Here is a 24,597-nt window from a genome sequence, read left to right on the forward strand (position 1 = left end):
TAGGCTTGAGAAAGTCTTCTCGTCCATCTTCACACTTTTTCATCTTACTGGCCTAGTTCGACCCTCAGACGCAAGCAGGTTTACTCTGCGAGACGCAAGTAACACGTCCATCTCATACAAGATCCCAGCCATAAATGATTATTTTGCTTCATTTATAATTTAATTACTTTTTAGTTCAGAATAAATAAAGTAATCAAAAGCGATTCATTAAAAGGCATGTTAAATTCCTGATACAATTTCCAGTGACTGTACTGTACGTAGTAAACTACAAAAAATGTAATGTATACAAATTTTTTTGCACTGTCAGCAATACTTGTACTACTTTGTTGAAAATATCATGTTATACTTCACTGAAGGATACATAAACCTACTGATTATTATTATTATTATTATTATAAATGAAATGAATCAACAAATGCACTAATTTTTTCGCAAAATAATGGCAAAAATGTAAAATTTCTGCTATAAATATGATGAAAAATATTATAAATTGAATTCGAAAAGTTTAATGTTTTAATTGCAAAATGAGATGTACTACTTTTCTACTACGGTGTGTACCTATAATTTATTGTATCTTTTCGTGAGGCTACATTTTTCATACTATTTGTAATAAAACGCAAAGTTTGGTGTCTAGAGCTAGTCAAAATAGACTGATAGCTCATTTTTCAATTGTCAACTTATTTAGTTTGCAGTTCAACTTCTTCCAGCAAACAGCCCATATTCATCCTAAATTGTTTTGTTTTCACTGTCATTTTGAGTACTGTTTACAGTAAAGTCACGGCAATTTATATTGAGTTAATAGTGATTCACTAAATTCACCGTGGTTTACGATAAAATCATTATGATGTTCTGCAAATTGCAGTCAATCAAATACGTCAGGATTAAAATGTCAATTCACCTGGTACAAATAATTTTTCTGAACTTAAAAAGAGTAGAGTTCCAATAATAAATTTCGATCCAAACAGCAATGTTTTAAAGTTCTCTAACTAATTGTGATTATTTATTACATTTATTGTAAAAATTCTTTTATTTTATCACTCTTCTGATTCAGAAATTGTTTTAAAAATTAAATAAAAACATTGTATTTTAATTAAAATTTTAACTTTTTAAATAAATTAGACCTCTGAAAAAAGTCTAGTGATTGTAACTTTATTTTATCATTTTTCAGAATTTGATAATATTAAGATTTCAATTTGTTTGACTAGTAAGGTAAAAGCCCCAATATATGATCATGTACCAGTATATGATCATATATTGGGGCTTTTACCTTACACAGAAAAAAAAATTAACTTGAATTAAGTAAATAATTTTGAAGAACGCAATCTCCGTGATTTGAGTAGAAAAGTTCTTAAACTAAGAAATTTTTCTTGGTTTAAGAACGAGTCCCATCTTTTTCTCTCCTTGCACTCATCGAGAGAAACCATACTATCTTTGTCGCCCTCGAAACAGCAAAACTATTGCAATTTCATGAATTTTTCTTTAAATTAAACAAATGAAAATTTCGTAAAAAACTCTCTTCTAGCAAATAGATAATTAAATAATCCATTAGAAAAAATAATAATTTTTAACAAGAACAAAGAGAAAGATTTTTTAACCAAGATTATTATCTTGGTTAAAAAATCTTTCTCTTTGTTCTTGTTAATTCTTTTTCAGTGTAGGACCAGTACTGTATAAACATATAAATGTTTAACTTTAAATTTGAACAAAAGAAAAAGCTCAAAATTACTAGTTTCATTGATTAAGCTAATGTACTTCCTTGAGACTTTATAAAATTGTGAATAATCCAAATTTAACAAGAAATCAATATTCATCCACCAGAAGAGATATTTCAGGTAAGTATTTCCATGTACTGTCATGGACATGCACTGAACAATTGTAAAAAATATTCGTTGATCATCAATTTTTTTGCAATGAAGCAATAACTTTCTAAAAGTTGATGTTGGTTAATCTTTGTTAATTTATCTATGGAATTTACGTACAGCGTTGTGAAATGTTAACTAACAAAAAATATTAATTTATAACATTGTTAACAAATGGTTTGAACATGTTCTTCAAAAAGTGAAAAGTACCGCATATCATGTGGTGCTGTGTTGTTAATACGCAATGTGAAGTCTACATTACCAATTGCAAATACGCTGCTTCCTAACTGCGATTACTGCGATCTTAAAAAAATTCATATTCTTTTGACGTTCTTGTTAATTAATAAAGTAAAATTGTTTTGAAAAGGATAAAATGAAAACAAGGAAATAAAAATAATTAACTATTGATAAAAAAAAATAATAATCTCTTATCATCGTATTAAAAAGGATAAATGAATGAGTTAATATTATAAGATTAATATTAATGTTATGAGATAATGTTATAAGATTAATATTATCGATTAGTGCGTGCAGTATTTATCTGTCATCAGTAACCGTAAAAAGCTAACATCTTATATTAGCTATATATTATTATACTCACAATGGGATACTAATAAAATGACACTTAAATCAACAGACATCTTTCAATTTTTTAGATTTTTTTAATAATTAAATTATCATGATACTGAAATTGAAAGACATCTGGTAATTTTTAGAATTTATTTAACAAATTAATTATAGCAAGAAAAATTTATTTAAAAAATTTCATCTTTAAAAACTTTAAAAAATTATAAATGTAATTTTTTTTTAATATTTTTATAGGCCTAGTTTTTTTTTAATTAAAAATCAAAAAATTGTCAAGGTCTGCTAATTTCTGTGTTATAGTCATGAAAAAAAATTAAGTAAAAAAGTTCTATAAGTAGAAATTTATGAAATTTATATTTTGTGTAAATTTTCAAAAATATCTTTTTTATCATAATTGATTTATTAAAAAAATTTCAAAAATTGTCAGATGTCTGCTGACTTTAGTACCATACGAATAAATACTAATTTTTACGCATCTATTACATAAAATTTATATTTCGCGCGCGATTAAAGATATTCTATTAAAGATATTTTCTTTCTTTCTGAAATAAAGATATTTTATTTCTTTCTGAAATAAAGATATTTTATTTTGTTGAGGAAATTTTTTATGAAAATTATTTTTATTCTGAGTAATTTTTTTTTCTGAAATTATAATTATAAATATTATTATTATTATTATTATTATTGTAATAATAATTTTTATTATAATTATAATTATAATTATTATTTTTATAATTATAAATAACAGAAAATTTTTTACTAGAATCGTAAAATTCATATCATTGGAGTTTATTGATATAGATGGAGCAACTATACTAACAAAATAATTTCAAGCAACTTGTGATAATTGTGAATAATTGACAAGTTAAGTCAAAAATTTTACTTGAGTTTAATCATTTTTCTCTTACACATTTTAATTAAAATAATTATTTATAAGCTTAGTTTAGTAAAATAATTTTTTTTTTTTATTCAGTGTTTCATTAAGAATACATACGTTGTTATAAAACGTAATTAAACGCGTAGTGAGGTTAACTTTGCAAACATCAGCTGATAGCTCTAACGTGCATTGACAAGCTTTATTATAAATAACAATATCTGTCAACAATTGACACTCACGTGAATATTGAGTAAATATTATTAATTTTCAAGTAAGTTTAAAATTTGTTTATTATTTTTAAGTTGTAAAGTAACGTTGATAATAATTTTGTGATTGATTATAGGGTAATTAAATGAATAAAAATGACTGCTCCAAATAGTTCTATGGATGAGTTATCAAAGTCTCCAGAGTCGGATGAAAATAATTCCATAACCCAGGTACTTGATGTTCAGGACAATGAGTCAAAATCAAATGAAGAAACTTCTTCAGATAAACCAATAGTTGAAGTTTCTGAGGTAAAAAATAATATTGATAATAATGATGAGGATGATGAAGAGAATGAAGACGAAGGTGGTGATGATAATGATAAGACTGAAAAGTTGGAAGACAAAAATAAACAAGTGGCCGAAAAACAATCAGCTTCCAACGATGTTTCATCAGATTATTCAAAGCATTTAACATATGAGGGTGATTTATGTATTTATACTGAGCCCGAAACTGGTAACAAGTTGGTTTGGAATTCCCAAGAAAATAAGTGGATCCCTAAAGATAAAGATAAAACAGAAGATGAAAATAATGCTGAAATTATGAAAAATTATGAATATGATGGAAATAATTATATTTATACTGATAAAACAACAAATATAGCTTATAAATTTGACCAAGATAAAAATGAATGGGTTGTCAAAAATGATGCAAAAAAAGGTGAGAGTAATTCTGGAGAAGATGCTAAAGGAGCTGATGATCAAGCATCAGCAACTTCCTTGAGTAGTAATGGCGCTAAAATTCAAACGGATAATGATATTGAATATTTTTGGGATTCAGAAAAAAACGCTTGGTTTCCGAAAGTAGATGACGATTTTATGGCAATATATCAAATGAATTATGGTTTCATAGACCCAAATACCACTAAAGGTGCTCCCACAAGAACAGTAACTAGGTCACCACCGCCAAAAGTTGAAACAAAAGCTGAAAAAGAACTAAAGAAACAGGAACTCAAAAGAAAAGCTGCTGAGCCACCAACGTGGTTTGAAATTGACGATGCTCACAATACATCTGTTTACATTTCTGGATTGCCATTAGACATTTCGATGGATGAACTTGTTGAGTTAGTTGAAAAGTACGGCGTGATTGCTCGTGATGACAAAAATAAAAATAAAATAAAATTATATCTTGATCCTGAAGGAAATCCAAAGGGTGATGCTGTCTGTACATACATAAAAATCGAATCTGTAGATCTTGCGCTAAAGTTCCTTGATGGTACTCGAATTCGGGGTAAAACATTATCGGCTCAGCGTGCTAAATTTCAATTAAAAGGCACATATGATCCAACTCTTAAACCGAAGCGTAAGAAAAAAGACAAAGATCGGCAAAAGAAAAAAATGGAAAAAATTTTGGGTTGGACACCGGAACCTCTACCTAACCAGCCGCTTAAGTGTCATCGAGTTGTGGTATTGAAAAATTTATTCACACCAAAAGACTTTGAAAAAGATATTACTCTTAGTCTTGAATATAAACAAGATATTCAATCTGAGTGTGCCAAGTGCGGTGATGTCACAAAAGTTGATGTTCACGAGTTACATCCTGAAGGAGTCGCTGTGGTTAAGTTTCGTCAGCCAGAAGAAGCTGATAAATGTGTTGAGTTAATGAATGGCCGTTGGTTTAATCAAAGGAAAATCATTGCTGAAATATGGGATGGAAAAACAAAGTACAAAATTAAGGAAACAGAAGCTGAAATTGAAGAACGATTAAATAAATATGGCGACGAGTTAGAAAATTCTTAATCATGTTTAAATAATTGAATGATACACTGTATAATTATTTTTATTATAATAGTACATCTCAATTTTTGTATTTATTTTTTTTTAATGAATAAATTAAAATTGCTGAAAATGGATAGTTAATCACTCTAAATTATAGTCATGAAATTATTTTTTTTACATTTTGTTCAGCAGTAAAATTGTAAATCACTTCATTTTTATTAAAAAAGTTTTTCTTTTTTTTCTTTTCAAAAATTTTCAACTTACAACAATAAAAAAATTGTTAAATAGAAAGATACTTTTTTAAATATGTAAAAATGTAAAATTAAAACACTATTAAATTAATAAGTATAACAATACGATTTTATTATTTCTTACCTTTACATAAAATAATAGAATTAATACCAACAGCTACTGTTTCATCGGGTGATTTATTCTGAGTTTTTTTCTGCATTAATCCATTTTACGCGCAAGGATCACTTATTAGTTATAATTATCGGCAGACAAATTAAAACGAATTATAATGCCGTATTATTATATGAGATTATTGTTATCTTATATTAGTTAATTAGTTAATTATTTTCATGCAGCCAAAATATTTAAATTTTTTATTTAAATTTAAAATGTGTATTATAATTTATCAATTTAAATTGAATATATTAGTTCAAGTTCGCTTAAAAGCTTTAAAAATAAAGCATTCAAGTTTTTCTTAAACCGTGAAAATAATAATTAGCATTGCGCTTACATACAAATAAATAATTTATTAATTATTAAAATCCATATCAAATTATCTAAATATTTTCTTTTTTTGATTATTCTGAATAATGTATTGAAATTAATTTACTGATTTTTGTATTTCTAAATTTACTAAATCAACTTTATATAAATATGTCATAGTATTTATGTAACTATAAAATTGTTATGTATCTTTGCCATTCAGCTTTTGCTTTGGCATATGATTAAATAAATAAATAAATATTAGTTATTATCTATTGTTCATTATTGGTTTTAACTTATGACAAAAACAAAATATATACAACCACCAAGTTTTTGCTTAAAATTGTTTCATAATTAAATATCATATGGAATTATAGGTAGAATGTATTTAATTTTATTTTTTAAACGCAATCTGCGGTAGTTTTTCGGCATTTATTAATTATTATTATTGTGTAGACATGTCTATAATTATAATAAATATAATAAACTGTAATAAATTATCTTTTAATTGTGAATAAAAAAAAAAATGTATTTTTAAGATGTTTGATTAAATAATGCAGAGATAATCGTATTTTTATTCAATAAATTAAAACTTATTGGATCTAATTAAATTTATTTATCTGTATTTGATTATTTAAAATTTTTAAATACATGAGATTAAATAAAAAGAAAAAATTATTAATACTACGTAATAGCTGATTTAAGTGAGATAATTTTATTTTGTCTTAATTTAGTATCAACTATTAATATAAATACTTAACATTATAAATTAATCTTTAAATCATATAATAATAAGTATTACACGAAAAAAAGATAAACAAGTATGTTTTTCTATACAAAATTACTTTTCAAATATTAACAACTAATAATATTATTCTACAACTCTATTAAAGAATTTTTTCACTTTACAAATTTAAATAGTAATACTTTTGAAATTACATCCTTACAGTAATTAATCTTTACCGTTGCATTCTAAATTTTACCTCAAACAGCCAAATAGCTCGATTGTCAAGTAGTTTGCTTCATTTACACTCAGTTATGCACACCAATCATTATTGTTATTTATATGTATATCTCCTTCATAATATATTCATTCACTCAGATTTAATATATAATTATAATTATAATTAATTTTCTAATTGTGATGTTAAAAAGCTATAAACATATTTTATTTAAAATTATAAATATTTTTTATCTGTATTGTTTACAATGAAGACATGACTGACTTTATTATTACAACGGTGTATTTAAAAAAAAAAAAAGTAAAATAATATTTATAATTATTTCATTAAAAATTATTCAATAATAAATCTTAGAAAAAAAATTAGCAATAATAAGAGTATAAAAACACATTATCTTACAAGATTTTATACACAGTATCTTTGGTAGCAATTGCTAAATAAATATCATAATTTCCAATTGAAAATTTATAACCGATTTCAAAATAATATTTAATCTCCTCGATATGGACTAATTATTACGAAATTGATATAAACAAAAAAATATTAACAATTTATTAAATAATACACATTTAATTAATACTTATTAATTTTAACCGAAGTTCTGATTTTAAATAGTTGTATTTATGAATGAAAAATAATTGTGACTGTGAAAATATCGAACAAAAAAAAAATAAAAATACTTTTGTTTTTTGCAATGAAAATTTAGTGATTTAAAAAAATCATAATTGTCGTAAATTATTGTTTTAAAAAAAATTGAATGTAATACAAAACAAAATTCGTCAACTAGAGTAAAATATCTATTATATAGTATTATATGAAAAATCTGTCGATAGTGTCCCATGCAATATAATACAAAATGTAACTTTTCGTAAAAATTATCCAATTATAAATCTATCGATATCGAAATATTATTTATTACTCTAATTAGCCTCTATATGCCACCACTAACTTCAACAAAAATTGTTTCTCCTCTAAACAAACCTACATAAGAAGCAGAGTGACAGATTCAGATAAATAATTTTACAATAAATCAATAATTATAATGATATTATAAATATATTAATAATCTTCGGTATTTCGATATTAATAAAAAAAAAAAAAAAAAAAAAAAGTAACAAAAATACTTTAATTAATTTTTGTCTTTGATGAGAAAAACAAATAAATTCTTAACAAGATGAACTTTTAAGCTCGTTAATATCAGCAATATTCTGTAATAATGCTGCGGCTTCGTTATTATTATTTGGCTGTGTTTTATTAATATTATAGCGTTGTTTAAGAGTGCTTAATGCTGATAATAGTCTTGAATTTGATGACATCAGCCGTGTGTTTGCTGCATCCAGAGCAGCTATTTGTTGTTCTTGGGCGTCGATCACGCGCTGCTTGTACGAAAGTGCTGCAGACATTTTTTGCTGCTCGCGGCGTAACTCCTCCTCCACAGAAATCAATCTGTTAAAAAAAAAATTAATATTAATAAAATTAATTATATATATTTATTTTAATGTTTATAAATTTTATTTAAATAATATAAAATATTTATTTAATTTTTTTACGTAAAAACCTGTGGATCTATTTATATTTGGTGTGTAAGAAATTTTTATGTTTCATGTGGACATGACACGTGCAGTTTATTTTAGTTGCTGTGTGTTCCATATAATATTTATATAGACATATATTGTCCCAACAATAGTGAGTAGTACAATAATGAAACAATAAAACAAATACACTATTACTTTACAAAAGAATAAATAAATAAATAATAACAATAAGTTATCACGAAAGTGCTGAGTAAATAAACAAAAAGTGAACAATAAGTTTAATGTATATTTTTTCATGATAAAAAAATAACGAATAAGCTTATTAATAATAATTAACTCTTACACCAAGATCCAGATAAAGTCACAGTTTACCAAATGCAGCAGATAGAATGCAATAGGAACACATAATAAATTTAACAATAATTACATTTATCTTTAATAGTAACAATTTTAATAAAATATATTTTATATGAGGATTAATTAAGATTAACACATAGGAATTAATAGTTATAAAAAGTGACTAAAATTCGGAAGATATTTTATAAAAATGTAAAAATACAGTTTTTTTTTTTGTGTTAATAACATTAACCAATGATTATAAAAACGTTAATAAAATTAATTGTATTAAGCAAATACCTGCTAATAATATTCTTCATTTTAGTATCAGGCGCTTTGCCATCAATTTCAGCATCCTCAGCAGCTCCTAATCGTGCTCGTAATCTATCAACGCTATTTTGTAGTCGTTCAATTTCCATCTCGTACTGCAAACGAATATAATTACTTGGTTAGTTACTTGGACAGTTAGTTAGTTAATTAAAGATGTAAATTAATTACAAACAAAATTAATTCCAACGTTAAAAACGTGAATAGCATTATATTATTGAATTAATTAATAAATTAATAAATAAATATTGATAAAAACATACTTGATCGATATTTCGATGGCTACGAGATTTATTTCGTCGATTTGGGCAATTTTCCTCTTCGCTGGTGTCCGATAAATCTCTCGTTGAATCTAGAGACAATCGTCTCATAAGTTTTGTACAACATGTATTTTGGTTTTGTTCAGCATTGCGATAATTTGAATTGGCTTGTCTCCACTGATGCTGGCCATTTCGCTGATTATTTCTAATGTTGTTAGATTGTTGTGAAGGTGGTGAGGGACTCAAATCAACACCACAAACACCTTCAACTCCGTTACCGCCATTACCACTTCCACCACTACCAACTTCTCTTTCTTCAGAGCTGCTACTACCTCTTCTACCATTTCTTCCGTGGGTACTTTCCATGTGGTAGACTGGATTCGCAAAAGCAAGAGGCGTAGCACTAATGATATGTGAATTAGCATTATTACTAAGTTCAACAGGACTGGAGCTTTGGCTATAAGCAGCAAAACTTTGATATCCAGATGATGCAACATTACTCAATTGTGATATTGATATCTGTGAGCCTTTTTGTGATTTAGATTCCGACACTTCATCATCAGCATACCTCAATAAATCAGAAATTTCATCAAGATTACCATTTGTACCGATAATTGTTTTAACGTTATTATAATTATTATTTGGTTGATTATTTATCGACAACGTTAGATTCGACGTAGGATTAATATTTATTGGATTAGCATTAACTGTTGTTTTAGTTATGTTATTATTATAATTTTGTTGTGGTTGATTCGCATTATCTTCTTTGTGGAAATGATTTCTACTGTTTGATCTAGATATATTGTAATTATGATTGTAGTTATCATCGTGTTGATCATGTCCAATCAATTTGCTTTGTAGATTATGATGTCGATGCTGATTAATCCCTGTGCTGGTTATTATCTGATTATTTTGATTGACATTAATGTTATAATTAGTATCTTTGAGATTACTGTGGCTCTCTGATCGTATTGGGCTCGTTGGATTATTTTGGCAGTGATTTACATTAGCAAGACTAGCACTTGTTGTTAATCGATAACCAGTACGGTTTAATAGAGTAGGTCTTTGCTGACGTGCAACTGGAGTTGGTGATCGCGATACAAAAGCCGGTGGCTCTAATGGATGATAATCATCAGATGTTATTTGTAATTGTAATTTACCACCATTTGTTGGAAGGTAGGCATTTCGCGGCAGTGTTGCTGCTCTTATTACATTCGGTGATCGTGTTAAATTTCCACTGTGTCCCAAAGTATTGCTTTGTAATAATTCATTACTGTCTCTCAGTGTACCATTCAATGTACTGTGATTACTCAGTGTTGACGATGCCGACACAGAAAGATTTGAATTGCTGTTGGCTAATGTTGGATCATTGTACCGGAAAATATTGTTCTGAAGACTTGGATACCGATGAGCAGTTGATACAGGACTAGGTCCAGGTTGATCCAAGGCCTGAGAAATCCTATCAAGAATGTCAGGAAGCTTGGAAGGTGGTGATGATGGTGATGAAGAGTTTGTTCCAGCAATACTTTCGCGTAAAAGTGCGTGCAATAATGACAATTGCTTGCCTAAGTCAATGTATCCATCAAATTCGAGGGAATCATTGGATGGCGCATCTTTAGATACTGGACTGCTGATTAATAACAAGAAATTTTTCATTGCCGGCGCTTCACGTTCCAGTACATCGTTCATAAATTCCATGAAATTTTCTTTGCCCTGAAATCTCGTGAAATTTGCGAGAGTTTGTAGACTTTTAGCCACCAGAGTAAGATTTCTGGCTGCTTTTTCATTGGGATACTCGTGTGTTATATTAAATAGTGAAGGACTCAGTATAGCCGGACACAAAAATCTTAGGAAAATAGATGCTGATATAAGATTGTCAGCAATATCTTCACGCCCCAGTTCCGCTAAGCGCTCGCGGAATATTCTAAAACATTCTCGTAGTTCAAGAGGAAAGTGTGCATGGCTGGACAATATTCTACTCCATGCTAATTCGACTGCTGCACGTAAATTTTGCTGTTGTTTGTGCAACGCAGCTAATGATGAAACTTTTAACGGATCGACTTCACAGTCCCCTCCATCAACAGCACCCCGGACAACAGCTCCCAGTGTTTCTTGAAGATAACGATCACCTGTTAGTTTAAGATACGCCTCCATCGCTTTGGTTGCTAGCGAATTACCGCGGAAGGTTAGTCGTTCATCGTCAATCCGATGAATATCCATCATAACTAAGTCAGCTAGAAATTGTGGTGCCTTTTTTTCACGTTGCATTACTGCTACCAACGCAGTTGCAATGTCTTCTTTAGCTTTAACTCCAATAACAGGTTCCAATCTCTCGCAAAGTGATGCATAATCTGTTTTTAAATATTCAAGAAACTCTTGATAAACATGAACAGGTAGAATGTCAACTGATTGAAAACGGCATTTAACACGTAACGCTGGTGGTTCTTTTAATACTCCTTTGTCACTTTGTACTGGATACCACTTTTCAGTTAGATAACGTGAGGTAACATTTTGTACGGGTATACTAACGGAACCTATCAGTACATTCTTGTCTCTTTTTTTTTTCCTATCAGCTTCTCTATACAAATTAACTTGTATTGTGTTGACTGAAGGTAAATGATGAAAGTCGAAATGCTCGCCCCAAAAACATAATTCTGTTTTTAATTTAGCTGTTGTGCGAGCGTACAATGTATTGTCCAAACATACTTCACAGAAATAACGCTTCTTAGTTGGTACACCTTTGGCTTCGAGTAACCATATCTGCAGAGAATTGTCTGTTCGACGAGTTTGCTCAGCATCTGGTTGAACTGACTTCCTCAGACTGTAAATACAACAATAGATTTTTAGTAATATAAAATACAAAATACATATTTTGAGGTTTTAAATAACAATAGATTATTAACCTGTGTAACCATTGATCTCTTTCGTGGGCCGTTCGACAGCTAAAATATTTTGGTGGACCATTACTTGGTGTCACTTGAAAACAATGTGGTCTACCTAGTAGACTTGGATGTAATGGTGTAACTGCTGCAAGATCCATTGATGTTACAGCTTGTCCGCACAAAAGTGACTCGTGTGAACGACAACCTCTTAGACCAGCTCCCCGCTGCTTTTGCCGCTCAAGTTTCGTCACACTTTTCGTTCTCTTCAAGGGATTTGAACGGAAAGATCGCTTTGAAAAAAAGTTCTGAAATAAATAAATAAACATTATTATCATTCTATTCACAACAGTTGATAATAATTTTTTTAGAAAAAAAAAATGATGATAACTCTAGAGAGATTCAGTCTACTATCATTTTAATAAAAGCTATCATTATTATAAACTACTTTCTACATTCAAGTATAAATTTAGATTTTAATAACTTCCGGATTATTTATTATGTTTCTTACATCCTTAAAATTATTTACGTCATATTTTAAGTAACAATATTTACCCGCGTGACAAAATAATTTGTTATTACGTTGAATATTTTATTATTTTGATTACTTTCTTTCGTCGCATTTACACACATTTTTAAAATATTATTAAATATTTTCTTTTGTATTCATTAATAAATTAATATAAACATATGTTTTATACATATAATATTACTTATAAAATTTTATCATCATACAACACAATATGTGAAAAAAAGATTATCACTTATAGTGTCATTGTCTATTTTCAATGATAAGGATATTACGTTTTACTTGACACAATTTCCCTTTATAAAAATCTGAATTTAATCACAGTTTTATTCAATTGTATTTAATATAAGAATACATATATATTTATTGTGCATTTTATTTTAATTCAAAATTTTCAGTTAAGGTAATATAACATAACATTCATGTAAAAGTAACATAAAATTATATAAAATTTAGCATTGCAAATAAAAGTAAAATAGTAAAATGGCAGTTTAAGCAAGTGTGTTCATAGCACAACGAAATCTCAGAAACGACTGCAGATGCTTGTAGACCATCTCACCTTATTCGTCTAACCAAGTCAAGGGATCATTGGGGCTCCACTTGAGCACCGGGAGTACCTTTGTATTGCAAACGAAAAAGAACCCCAGACTACATCTACATCTACTTCTACTTCCACATTGAGGTCTACATATTATATTATTATATGTGAAACGCTTATATTAAAGTGAGGCAGAAGATCGATTCTACTCTCTTTTCACATGTTAAATACTTCGTAAATTGTCTTTCTTTATCTATCCTGTATAACACGGACGAGTGGATGCTGAAAAACGTTTGCACGTTTTTTTTCCGTTTTTTTTTTTTTTTTTTTAATTGCAAAAGAAGATTTCCACATTTTGAATTATTATGTGTTAGGATAATCATTGTTGTATTTTTTATTACTTTGAGCAAATAATTTAATGATACTTTTCTTTAAAAAAATTTTTTTTTCTTAAGAATTTTTTATTAGTTGAGAGTAAATTATTTTCTTTCTACTAAGATAAATTTTTGTAAAAGCTGACAATTGTAAGTTTTAATTATTAAAAGAGGCTGCTATTGATCTACTTTGAAGCAGAGTTTAAAATATTAACATTTTTTATTTTTTAAATGATGTGGTTATTAAAGATCCTCAATAAAAAATGATTAATTAAAGCAATTGTTTTGATGCATTTATAAAAAAGTTTTGAGTTTAAATAATTATTTATCCTAATGCTTTGAGATCCTTGTAATCATATAATTTAATTATTAACTAAATCAAAAATAAATTGTTAGAAATAGTATATTACAACCCTAGGCCAGAAAGTTGGATTTCCTGGCGTATGGGATATGATGGCCGAGGCTACGTGAGGGCATCCAACATTCTGGTCGTGGGTTGTATACTATTTTTCTTGCTCTCGAGGCTCTTGCGAAGCCGAGGCTTTGCTGGTCGGGGCGGACAAAAAAAAAGTAAAAATTATTAAATTAAAAAAAAAAAAAAAAGTTATTCTAAAGTTTACTAACAACTGTTCTAATTTAGAGTGACAAAATGCACAGAACTTGGCACAAATATTTAAACTCGTTCTAATAACAGAATTTATTTTTTTTAGTTGATTAAAAATTAATTTTTAGTTAGTAATCGATGGCTAAGAAAGATTGAAATTAAATTATTAGAAGCTTGTAGAGTACATGTACCTATTGTTTTATAAACATTGCTTGACTAGCTGTCAAAATATAAAAGAAAGCAAATAAAGTCCACAAAACTTTTATATTTTATTTTGTATAAACTTTTTATATAAATCATTTGTGTAGTGTTATTATTAAATAGTTAATTAATAATAATTTAGTTATAAATTATTTTTTATTTCTTTGACATTTTCTGGTTAGTTTATGCGCTGACATGTTACATACAGACGATGTTGTGACTGTTAGTCAGTTGAAACTCGCGCCACGAAAATATGAAAAAAAGCGAGGTTCTGTGCTGCCCGGCCAGAAAATAAGCGTAGCGCGCATGCGCCAAAATAAGCCACAAATGTTGCTCTTTCTGGAGTAAAATGCGTCCAGAAAGAGCGTACTTTCGGGAAGTAGAGCAAGAAATAGTATATTACATACCTAGGCCAGTAAAATAAGAAGAGTCTTAGATCACATGTAATTGTTGGCCGAGGCGAAGCCGAGGTTGACAAACATGTGATATGAGGCTTTCTTATTTACTGGCCAAGGTGTGTATACTATTTTTCTGCTCGACGTAGCCGGAATGTGGCAACTTTGTTTAGCGCAGCGGCCAGAAAGTTGCCACTTTCCGGCCAGAGGGCAGAAAAATTTATTTATTGCAATTCTGCTTTGAAAATTACAAAAAAAAAAAATTAGGAAAACGGTTGACTCTAAAGGCCATCCCTGCAACTTCCCGCTCATTTCATACTTAAGCACACAAAACTGCATTTATTACGTTTTTAAGCTCTTCGAGTTCAAAAATATAATTTTCGTATCATTTTGAGCTCTCCGAGCTCAAAAATCTGCTAAAAGTTGAATAAAACACTATTTTTCGAATTTTTAAACCGCAATAACTTTTGAATGAATGAACCGATTTTTACGTGGTCGGTGGCATTCAACGCAGTTTTTAAAGCCTCATAATGAAGTTTTAATTTTAAATTGATCAAACAAGGAATTTCAAAGTAATTCCTAAAAAACTATTTTTTCGATTTTTTTCGCTAACGATAACTCATGAACGAATTAACCGATTTCGACCGGGCTGGCGGCAATCGACGTGTTTTTTTTTATGTTAAGATCTGATTAGTTTTTGGAATCGATCGGTTAAACCATTTGAAAGTTATTTTAAAAAAACCACATTTGAAAAAATTTTTTTTTGCATTTTTTTGAGATTTCTCAAAATCTACTGGTTTGAACCGATCTAAATTATGGTCAAAATCTAAGTTTAGTCAAGCCCTTTCGAATAGTGCCAACCGCGATGAAATCGGTCAAGCCGTTCAAAAGTTATGAGAGGTTTAAATACGGCCACACACACACACACACACACACACACACACACACACACACACACACACACACACACACACACACACACACACACACACACACACACGCACACAGATACATACAGACGTACGGACATCATCGCGGAAGCATTCGGGGAGGCTTCCTAGGACCTCAAAACGTCAACATCCGTTGAAAACTCGATTTTGGAAAAACGGGGTGAAACCAATAACTTCCCGATTTTTGAAAATTTTCAATTTTCTTAGCGGGAAGTTAAAAATTGAGCAACTTCTTAAAATCAAAATATTAACTTGAAATTTTCAGAAAGTTACAAAATATTTCTGAAGAAAATGATCGAATAATAAAAAAGATAAAAATTTTAGTTTCTAGAAATTTTGGAGGTTTAGAAAAATCTTGAGTGGGTTTTAAAAATTTATTAAATGAGCTGATTTTTGGAGAGATCTCAAGACATGATAAACTATAACATATTTCCATATGTAAGGGGCTTAAAAACGAAGAAGTCGATTTTTTTTGTCACCCTACTAAGTTATGAATGTAATATAATATATGAGTAACAAAATGTTTGTTTGATTTTAAGGGTAGATTTGTGTAATTTAATATTACGGCATCTTTATGAAAAGAAAAGAAATTATATTAGAGATGACAAGGATAATTTAATGGTATATAATTTTTGGTCACGCGCGTGCTGATTTTTTGATTAATTGTATGTTTTGGTAATCTTATAATCGTGTTTTTCACGGGACATTTAAATTTGAGATTTGGGATTTAGGGATCGATAACAATATTATTGTTACCTTAAGTTTACACAAAAGATTTTATCAAGCAAATAAAATTAAATATGCAGTTTATGGAAGTATTTAAATTATTTCAGTATCCAATGGAGGTTGAAAAAAAATACCTTGAGTCATCGTGAGGTATTTTAGTAATTGTTATTTCAATTCTTGCATGTAAAATGGAATAAAATAAAAATCAATACGACAAATTGGTGTTGTAGTTACGAGTATTTGTATTTCAGCATATATGTATATAGTTATATTTATACTAGTGAATCATGCTAATGTTTTTCTGTATTGTCATTTTAACATGTAGGTTGGGCATTTGTTATATGGAATATGGGTGAAAGTAAGCGAACAAATACCCAGATGAATCTCACCAAAGACACGTAAGGGGAAAAGACAACACGAATAGATAGGACCGATGTGCTCTAGAAAAATAAAACTAGATTCTGACGTATGTCCAGCTAAAATAAACAATGACCGTTGCTTACATTTTACATATGACTTGCTAATCAATTCATACATACTATTTTTTTTATTACTATTATGTAAAGAAAGAACAACACTTACGACGATTCTGTTGGGAGTTGCATCTAAAGGTCGTGCACCCAAAACTGGTGTAGCTGGAGCACTTCCCCTTCTGCACGCCTTTTCGTACGATGTATCTGAAATTTGAAAAAAATTTTCATAAAATAATTGCTTATAAACTTTTTTTCTTAAAAAAAATAATAATAATAAATTTTCTTGATACTGAAATTTACAGACATCTGATTGTTTTTAACAAACAAATTATTACAAAAAAAATAATAAAAAAATTTCACCCGTAGAAATTTGAAAAAAAATCTCGGAACGCAATTTTTTCAAAATATGTTGTTGGTATTATTACATTAAAAAAAAAAAAAAATATTAGATGTCTGTTTATTTTAGTATCATAAATATTTTTATACAGGCATGAAAGTTAACACTCAGATAATCGAAGTTTCAAAAAAATACAAATATTTCATTTATTTTTTCTTAAAAATTATTCTTAAAAAAAATAATAACCGAAGTACATCCACCACATTTTTCTGTAAAAATATCTATAAACTTGAAAAAATTTGTCGCAGTAATAATTTATATCATTTTTTGTCTTGGTTTTTACTAATGCATATTTAACCTTTAATTCAATTTAAAGGTATACATAAAAAAAAAGAACATTGACATTTTGTTGTAATAAAAAATAATCTCCCCAATTTGTTGACAGGCGTAAATTGAACTATAAATCATGTGAAACTTTAATAACAAGCAAAGAGGATGCTATTAAATCCCACAAACAAATAAAATAATATACCGGAAAAGTATCATCCATCTTGTATCCTGGCACATCCAACACCATAAACTCTCTTGATGCCTCATAGCTATGCATTTTCTCTTTCTCTTTTGCTCCTCTCATTCCTGTTTATCCTCTCTTTGGATGTGCATGCTCACGAATACTAATTGAAGCTAATAGCCATAAATTTAATATTTTTTCCACAGTTAATCGCTGTGATTTTGCTCGAGATTTCTTTGTTCATTACAAAGTAATCTTGAGTTGAAGATAAAGAGCAACGAGAGAAAGAAAATATAAATAAAAACATGAAAATATAAAAAAAAAAAAAAATTGCAGCTGCAATATGAGTTATGGTAGCATTTTGTTACTATAAATCGATAATATTCAGAAATATTAATCAGAGGAAGGAAAAAAAGATTTTTGCTTTGTGTGGCGCCTCAAGTTTTATAATGACTTTGGTCCATCAAAAATATGATCCCCTATAGCATAGTGGCACGCCCGAAACTATACATTTGAATCGCAATTGAAATGAAATGGAATGAAATAAAATAAAAACGAGCGCCACACGACTCTACTTACTACTGCTATTAATACTTTGTACCGGCTGGCTTTTTATTTGCTCTCATCCCTCCTCTCATTGTTCAAAAGCTGGTCAACGGTTACTAATGATCGCTATGTTACTCTATTCAAATTCCACAGTACGGGATCATACCACTTGAATTGGATTTTTATAACTGTAACTATATATAGTTCGAGATTCTATTCCAGTAATTACTCATTGTATTTAACGATTAAAAAAAAAATAATAAATTAATACATCGCATAATATAAAGAACAATGATCACAAGGTTATAGAGGATCATGTTGCTCATAGTATGTAGATATTAATTGTATAATTGCTCTATACGATAAATTGTTTCGATATTATTTCTATTGTTCAAAAGTAATTTAAATAAATATTAAATTTTATCTGAAATTTTGTATTCCTTTAACCTGATAAAAAATTTGACTTGTTTCAAGAGAAAAAATCTTAAACCAAAAATACCATTTTCAAAAATAAGTTTCTTGAGTCAAGAAAAAAAATTTCTAAGACAAAAAATTATCCTTGATTCAAGTAAATAATTATTTTTCAAAATAGCATTATTGATTCAAAATTTTTTCGTTTGAATCGTTAACTTTTTTATCAGTGTACATAGAAAAATCTAGAAAATGGTTGTTTCTAAGGACTCAAAATTTCCTGTTTTAGTCTAAACTTTCAGACTTTCAATCCTTTATTTAAATTTTGAACACCAACCCATCAACTAATGAATTCTATATCCATATCTTCATTCATAAGTTCATAAAAAATTGTTCACAACATTCTTTGTTCGAGCGCTCAAAGTAGAATCTTGTCTCAAATAAATTTCATTATTTATGTCACTTCTCGAACTCAAGAAGATCGACTATTCTACACAGAAAGAAAAATTTCTTGACTGGAGAATAAGAAATTTTCTTGGCTTAAGAAAATTTTCGGGTGCCTTAAGGAAGACCGAAGTTGTGTTGGCCGAAATAAAAATTTTTCTTGAAATTCTATTCTTGATGGAAGTCATTTTTTCTTAATTCAAATTATCATAAATACTTGATACAATAAATTTTTATATTTGATTAAGATTTTTAGATATTTTAGGGAAGCAGCGCCACCTACTTCAGCTTAGAAAAAAATTTTCTCACCTTGAGAAAATTTTTCTCTTGAATATTTAATGCCCATTTTATATTATTTTAACGTACAATTATACATATTGGATAAAAAAAAATGATTCAATATTATTTGATCTTTCTATTTGACATGTTAATTAATAAAAACATTAATGAAAATTTACTTCTATCGAAATATTTAATTTTTTGGAGCAAAAGAGAAATTTTCTCAAGACAAGAAAATTTTCTTGACAAATAAATTTTCTTGGATCAAGATATGTATTTCTTAAAGCAATAGAATTAATTTTGTTGGAATAAATGAAATTTCTTGTGTCAAAAAAAATTTTTTTTTTTGCTCAAGAAAATAATTAGCAAGAAAAATATTTTCTTGGCTCAAGTGAACCTTTTTTTCTGTGTACGATTATTTTTAAAAATACCAATATTAATACTTGAAAAAAATCAGAAAAAAATATTCAAAACAGTAATTAAAAGGGATTTTAAAAAAGTTTTAAAAAACCGATTTATTTAGCGGGAAATTGAAAAATTTCTATATTTAAACTTTATTTGAACTATTAACGCAATTACCAAAAAATAAAGCCTTTTCAAAGCAAACGTGCTAAGGATATAAATTTTTTAGGAGTGCTTTGTATAGAGAGCTTGAAAAGAACACCCAATCTACATCGAAGTGAGAGCATTTATTCGTTTCAACGAGTCAACCGCTTAACTAATGCTATTGCTCCGAAGCATTCATGCGGATTCAAGCGGTATTAATTCCTCACAACTGTCAACGCGATATCCATTATCACCATTTAATTTTTACGCTTGCATTGTTGAAATATCCATCCATACTCTATACATGAGTTATAAAAAATTCTCTCTTCTTTGTGTTCATTAAACGGTGATCCAATTACTGCCCATGTAAAAAAAATATTAGACATTGAATTGCAATGAAGTTCCCTACCAATGAAGAAAGATTTAAAAATGTGCACTGTATACATTTTATTATGTTTTAATTTAAATTTTTAAGTGTGATGTTATCAACAGGATTGAAAAACACTCATTTGATAATTAAATTGTAAATGGTTTGTTAAATAATATAATTATTAAATTTTTTTTTAATTTACAAATTTTAATGATTGAATTTTTTTATTCGATGAAAAATTAATTTCTAAAAAATGTAATAAATGCTTTGTTTAAAAACTGGAAATGAAAGAAAAGTCATTGATGCAATATTTAAAAAATTAAGTAAATTTAATAGCTGCATTAATTGAAACTAAAAGAAAGTATAGTAATAACTTGTTATGAATTCAAAATTAAAGAGGAAGAAAGAGTTTTAGAAAAAATGAGTAACTGAAAAAAATATAATTGACACTTTTTTCTTAATAAATAAGAAGAATAAATATAATTAATACATTTTCGGAGAATTTACAAAATACGAATTATTCTATTTCTTTTTTTTTTTTTTTTTAATGGTAATTAAAAAATAGTATATTTTTTTTCTCAAATATTATAAATTTTGATAAATTAATTTTCGGATTTCACAAAAAATTCTATTTTGAAAATTTAATTACTACATTTTTTTAAAATATTTAAATCACTAATTTTTTTTATTTTAATTAATTTACTATCTGAAAAATAATTAGAGTAATTAATTTCATTTTAAATGACGAAAATGTAAAATTTTAATGAAATCATTCGCAATCCTGACTGTCACTAACTCATGTCTGAAACGAATGGATTTTTGTATTACTATTTTATTCAACTTTAAATATATATAGATTGAAACTAAAATAAAAATGAAAGTATAATACAGAATATGTAATTCTATGTCAATGTTTCATATGTGTCCAGTTGTCTAAGGCGTGTTAAGGTTAGTTAAAATGACATGCTCGATACGCTTGCTAGTAGTATATTATCCGTGATAATATTTATAGCTAGAGGATGACCGAACACGATTTACGAGTCAGCAGTATGTTATATATGTTGCGTCCAGACTGGATTATAGAATATACCACCGGCCGGACCAGACCTTTATTCATATACGCACAGCGACATTGCGATTTTATTTATTGTCGAATACCTTTGACATGAATGTCGACTCATGATCCACACGTAACAAACCGACCCAACAAAGGTGGAGGTAAACTGATCAAATCTATAGGTTTTACATAAAAATCGCTCACAGAAGGCGTGACTGTTTTATAATAATCACACCACTAATATTTCTTTTGTATACTATATTAGCTATAAATACCTTGAGAATTAGGGAACATTAAATCATATATCATACATTATATAATGTTATGCGGTATTTTGTGTTATAAGGAAATGTTTCATTAGATATGGTAATAGTTGTTACAACTAACAGTTACTGTTGTATATAGTACGAAAACAATCATTTCAAAAGCATTTTATTCATTTATATATCATGCGTTCTCTGGCGGAACTACTGCCTCCGGTTTAGTTATATACTGCACTCTCAAATGAAGGCCGATTTAAACGCTAAGTTATGCAAGAATCGTGGGATACTTTTAATACAGAAGCCAATATATACACCACAAATTATTATAAATTGTTGTTAGTTTTTTAATAATTTACAACTTAAATATTAGTTGTAATGTGTCAAAACTTACATGCATTACTAGTTTTATAATAATTAAATATTTATTTTTTAATTTTTAATAATTTTTTTCTAATTATTTAATATATTTAAAATTTGTTTATTTAAGCTGAACCTTTACTTTTTCAAATTAAATGTTATTCTCGTCGCTTTGATGAACAGAGAGAAAAAAATTAACTCTAGTAAATACGCGTATGATAGTGTGAGGAATATTTTACCTGAATTTAAATTTTATGCAAAATACATCTCAACTTCTGGTGCTATCATTTTTTTGCCCCGTATATTAAACTTGGATATTAAATAAAACATTTTACTTTACACAATTAAAATTGCTGTTTTATTTATTTATTTTTTATACCATTCCTTTCAAAATTTTAAGTTTATAACTGTTATAAAAACAATGTAATGTTTAAAATTTATTTAAATCCCTTTATTAAAAAATAGATATGAAAAGAATAAAATAGTAATACTATATGTAACAGAATCAATAAAACAGTTTCACTATGTAAATGTGAGTCTTATGTCAAAGAACTTTGTTCCAATAAAACATACTTCTTTATACGTAAGTGCTTATATCAGTAGATATTTAAATTTTTAATAAAAAATGTACAACAGGTAATAATTATAAATTATCGAGATTTCACTGAAAATGATATAACCTTATATTACATTTTTTTCACTTATTACTTTATTAGTGATGTAAAATAGCAAAAATTTCAAGAATTTTTATAAAAAAATATTTATCAGAGGTAAATGTTAAGTTATGAATATGAATTAAAACAACATATTTACATAATATACTATTCAATTTGGAAAATATATTAAATAAAATATTACTTTATGAAGTTGAATCAATTAAGAATAACAAATTGATCAAAAAAGTAAAACAGCATGATATATTTTTTCAAATTTATTCGAGAGCGACAAAACTAGCACCAGAGGTGAAAATTTTTAGAATTTCATTCCCGATAAATTTTATATAATTTTTTATAAGATGCGACAACTTTGTCTAAAAAAACGGAACTTTATGGCCGTTCACAAAAAATGTGAGTAGTATAAGTTTAACTTGGAGAGAATAATGTATTCTTTTATATTTATGATAGAAATTTTTTTTTTATTATTGAAACAATAAAAAGTATCTCACAAGCAATTTATTACACAAATAAATTTTTTAATGCAATTGTTTACAATTTTGATGGCTGAAAAATGTAATACGCCTTTTGTAGTATGTATTTTACAATTTAAAAGAAGAATACGTAAATAACATCGAGAAAGTAAGATTTTATGAGAAAATAACATATTTTTTCTCAAACATTATAAAATTCTTAACTGAGAATAGTAGTTGGCGGTACAATAATCATCAAGTAACGTAACGGTTTTCTTCAGAATTTCATCAGCAACAGAAAAAAAACTTCCTTTCTCTAAATTTTCTGGTCACTACTGTTTTTTTCAGACATTTACAATGAAAGCTCCTTTATTACATTTATTAGAAGAATTTAAAAACGTAAAATACAAAGTAGACTTATAAAACTTCCATATACGGTGTAAAAAAATAATTCATTGTAAATTCGCATTGATGTGTGATGTATGTATATTTAAAATGAAATGTTCGATGACTTTCCCGCGAATATTTATGATACATTTTTTTCGCTATAGTCTTTGTTTCGAAATAGAACCGAGTATGCTCGAATGTACATTTAGATTTTATCAAAAAGTATGCAATACACCATATGCAGGGAATATTAAAGAAAATCGAGGATAATTGGAGCGGTTCAGGGCACGCGACTTAAACAATAACAGCAGATGCTTCTTGAGTACTCGTGCGCGTACTTATCGAAAACGAGATGACCATCCATGGCCATGAAAGAAATACACGCAGGTGGTGCAGATGCTAGAATTAAACTTGATGTATGTCTATAATAATATCACATATATATTGTACATGTATAAGTATAACAAAGTGCTTTTAACACTTTATCCATATAATATAATATACATATTATAGTTGCGTGCATTAATATTCCCTCTTCAACTCTTCTTTCGTTCCAGTATGAGCACGCGACCGCAATCTAACCGCGAAATATGTCAGGCGTTGGACAAATATCACTTGTAAGTTATTATTATTATTATTATTATTATTATTATTGAGCTAGTAAGTAAAATACCCGGGACTAACACAGGACATAAGCACAAGATCTCAGACTTTACTTATTAGACTACGTTGCACATAAGCAAACGGAAATGAGAGCAAACCAATTCTCATGCGCTTTCCCCTGTATATAAATTAAAAATTTAGTCGCACCGTATATTCTGTACGAATATTCAGTGAGTAATATTAATGGTTTGTAA

The 24,597-nt window shown here is 28.0% G+C and overlaps 2 protein-coding genes across 16 annotated transcripts in view; one reads left to right on the plus strand and one right to left on the minus strand.

Annotated features, from left to right (window-relative positions):
• Window positions 1-3,296: 3,296 nt before the first annotated feature.
• On the plus strand, window positions 3,297-5,493 carry LOC123273024 (HIV Tat-specific factor 1 homolog). The gene is made up of 2 exons (XM_044740133.1): window positions 3,297-3,592; window positions 3,665-5,493. The coding sequence occupies exon 2, from the start codon at window positions 3,684-3,686 to the stop codon at window positions 5,322-5,324; it is 1,641 nt and encodes a 546-aa protein (XP_044596068.1). The 5' UTR covers window positions 3,297-3,592; window positions 3,665-3,683; the 3' UTR covers window positions 5,325-5,493.
• A 2,162-nt stretch (window positions 5,494-7,655) lies between these two features.
• Window positions 7,656-24,597, minus strand: part of LOC123273022 (disabled homolog 2-interacting protein) — a 66,690-nt gene continuing 49,748 nt past the window's right edge. For 14 of the 15 annotated variants that reach the window (XM_044740109.1, XM_044740111.1, XM_044740102.1 and 11 more), the window contains 5 exons: window positions 17,216-17,310; window positions 12,341-12,624; window positions 9,441-12,258; window positions 9,151-9,275; window positions 7,656-8,425 (listed from right to left, as the gene is read on the minus strand). In XM_044740109.1, the coding sequence (XP_044596044.1) occupies window positions 8,146-8,425; window positions 9,151-9,275; window positions 9,441-12,258; window positions 12,341-12,624; window positions 17,216-17,310 (3,602 nt within the window). In that variant the 3' untranslated portion in view covers window positions 7,656-8,145. The remainder of the gene's footprint in view (window positions 8,426-9,150; window positions 9,276-9,440; window positions 12,259-12,340; window positions 12,625-17,215; window positions 17,311-24,597) is intronic. The other variant, XM_044740107.1, reaches the window with a different exon arrangement.

Source organism: Cotesia glomerata, linkage group LG10 (genome assembly GCF_020080835.1).
Source record: "Cotesia glomerata isolate CgM1 linkage group LG10, MPM_Cglom_v2.3, whole genome shotgun sequence".
NCBI classification, from domain to species: domain Eukaryota; kingdom Metazoa; phylum Arthropoda; class Insecta; order Hymenoptera; family Braconidae; genus Cotesia; species Cotesia glomerata.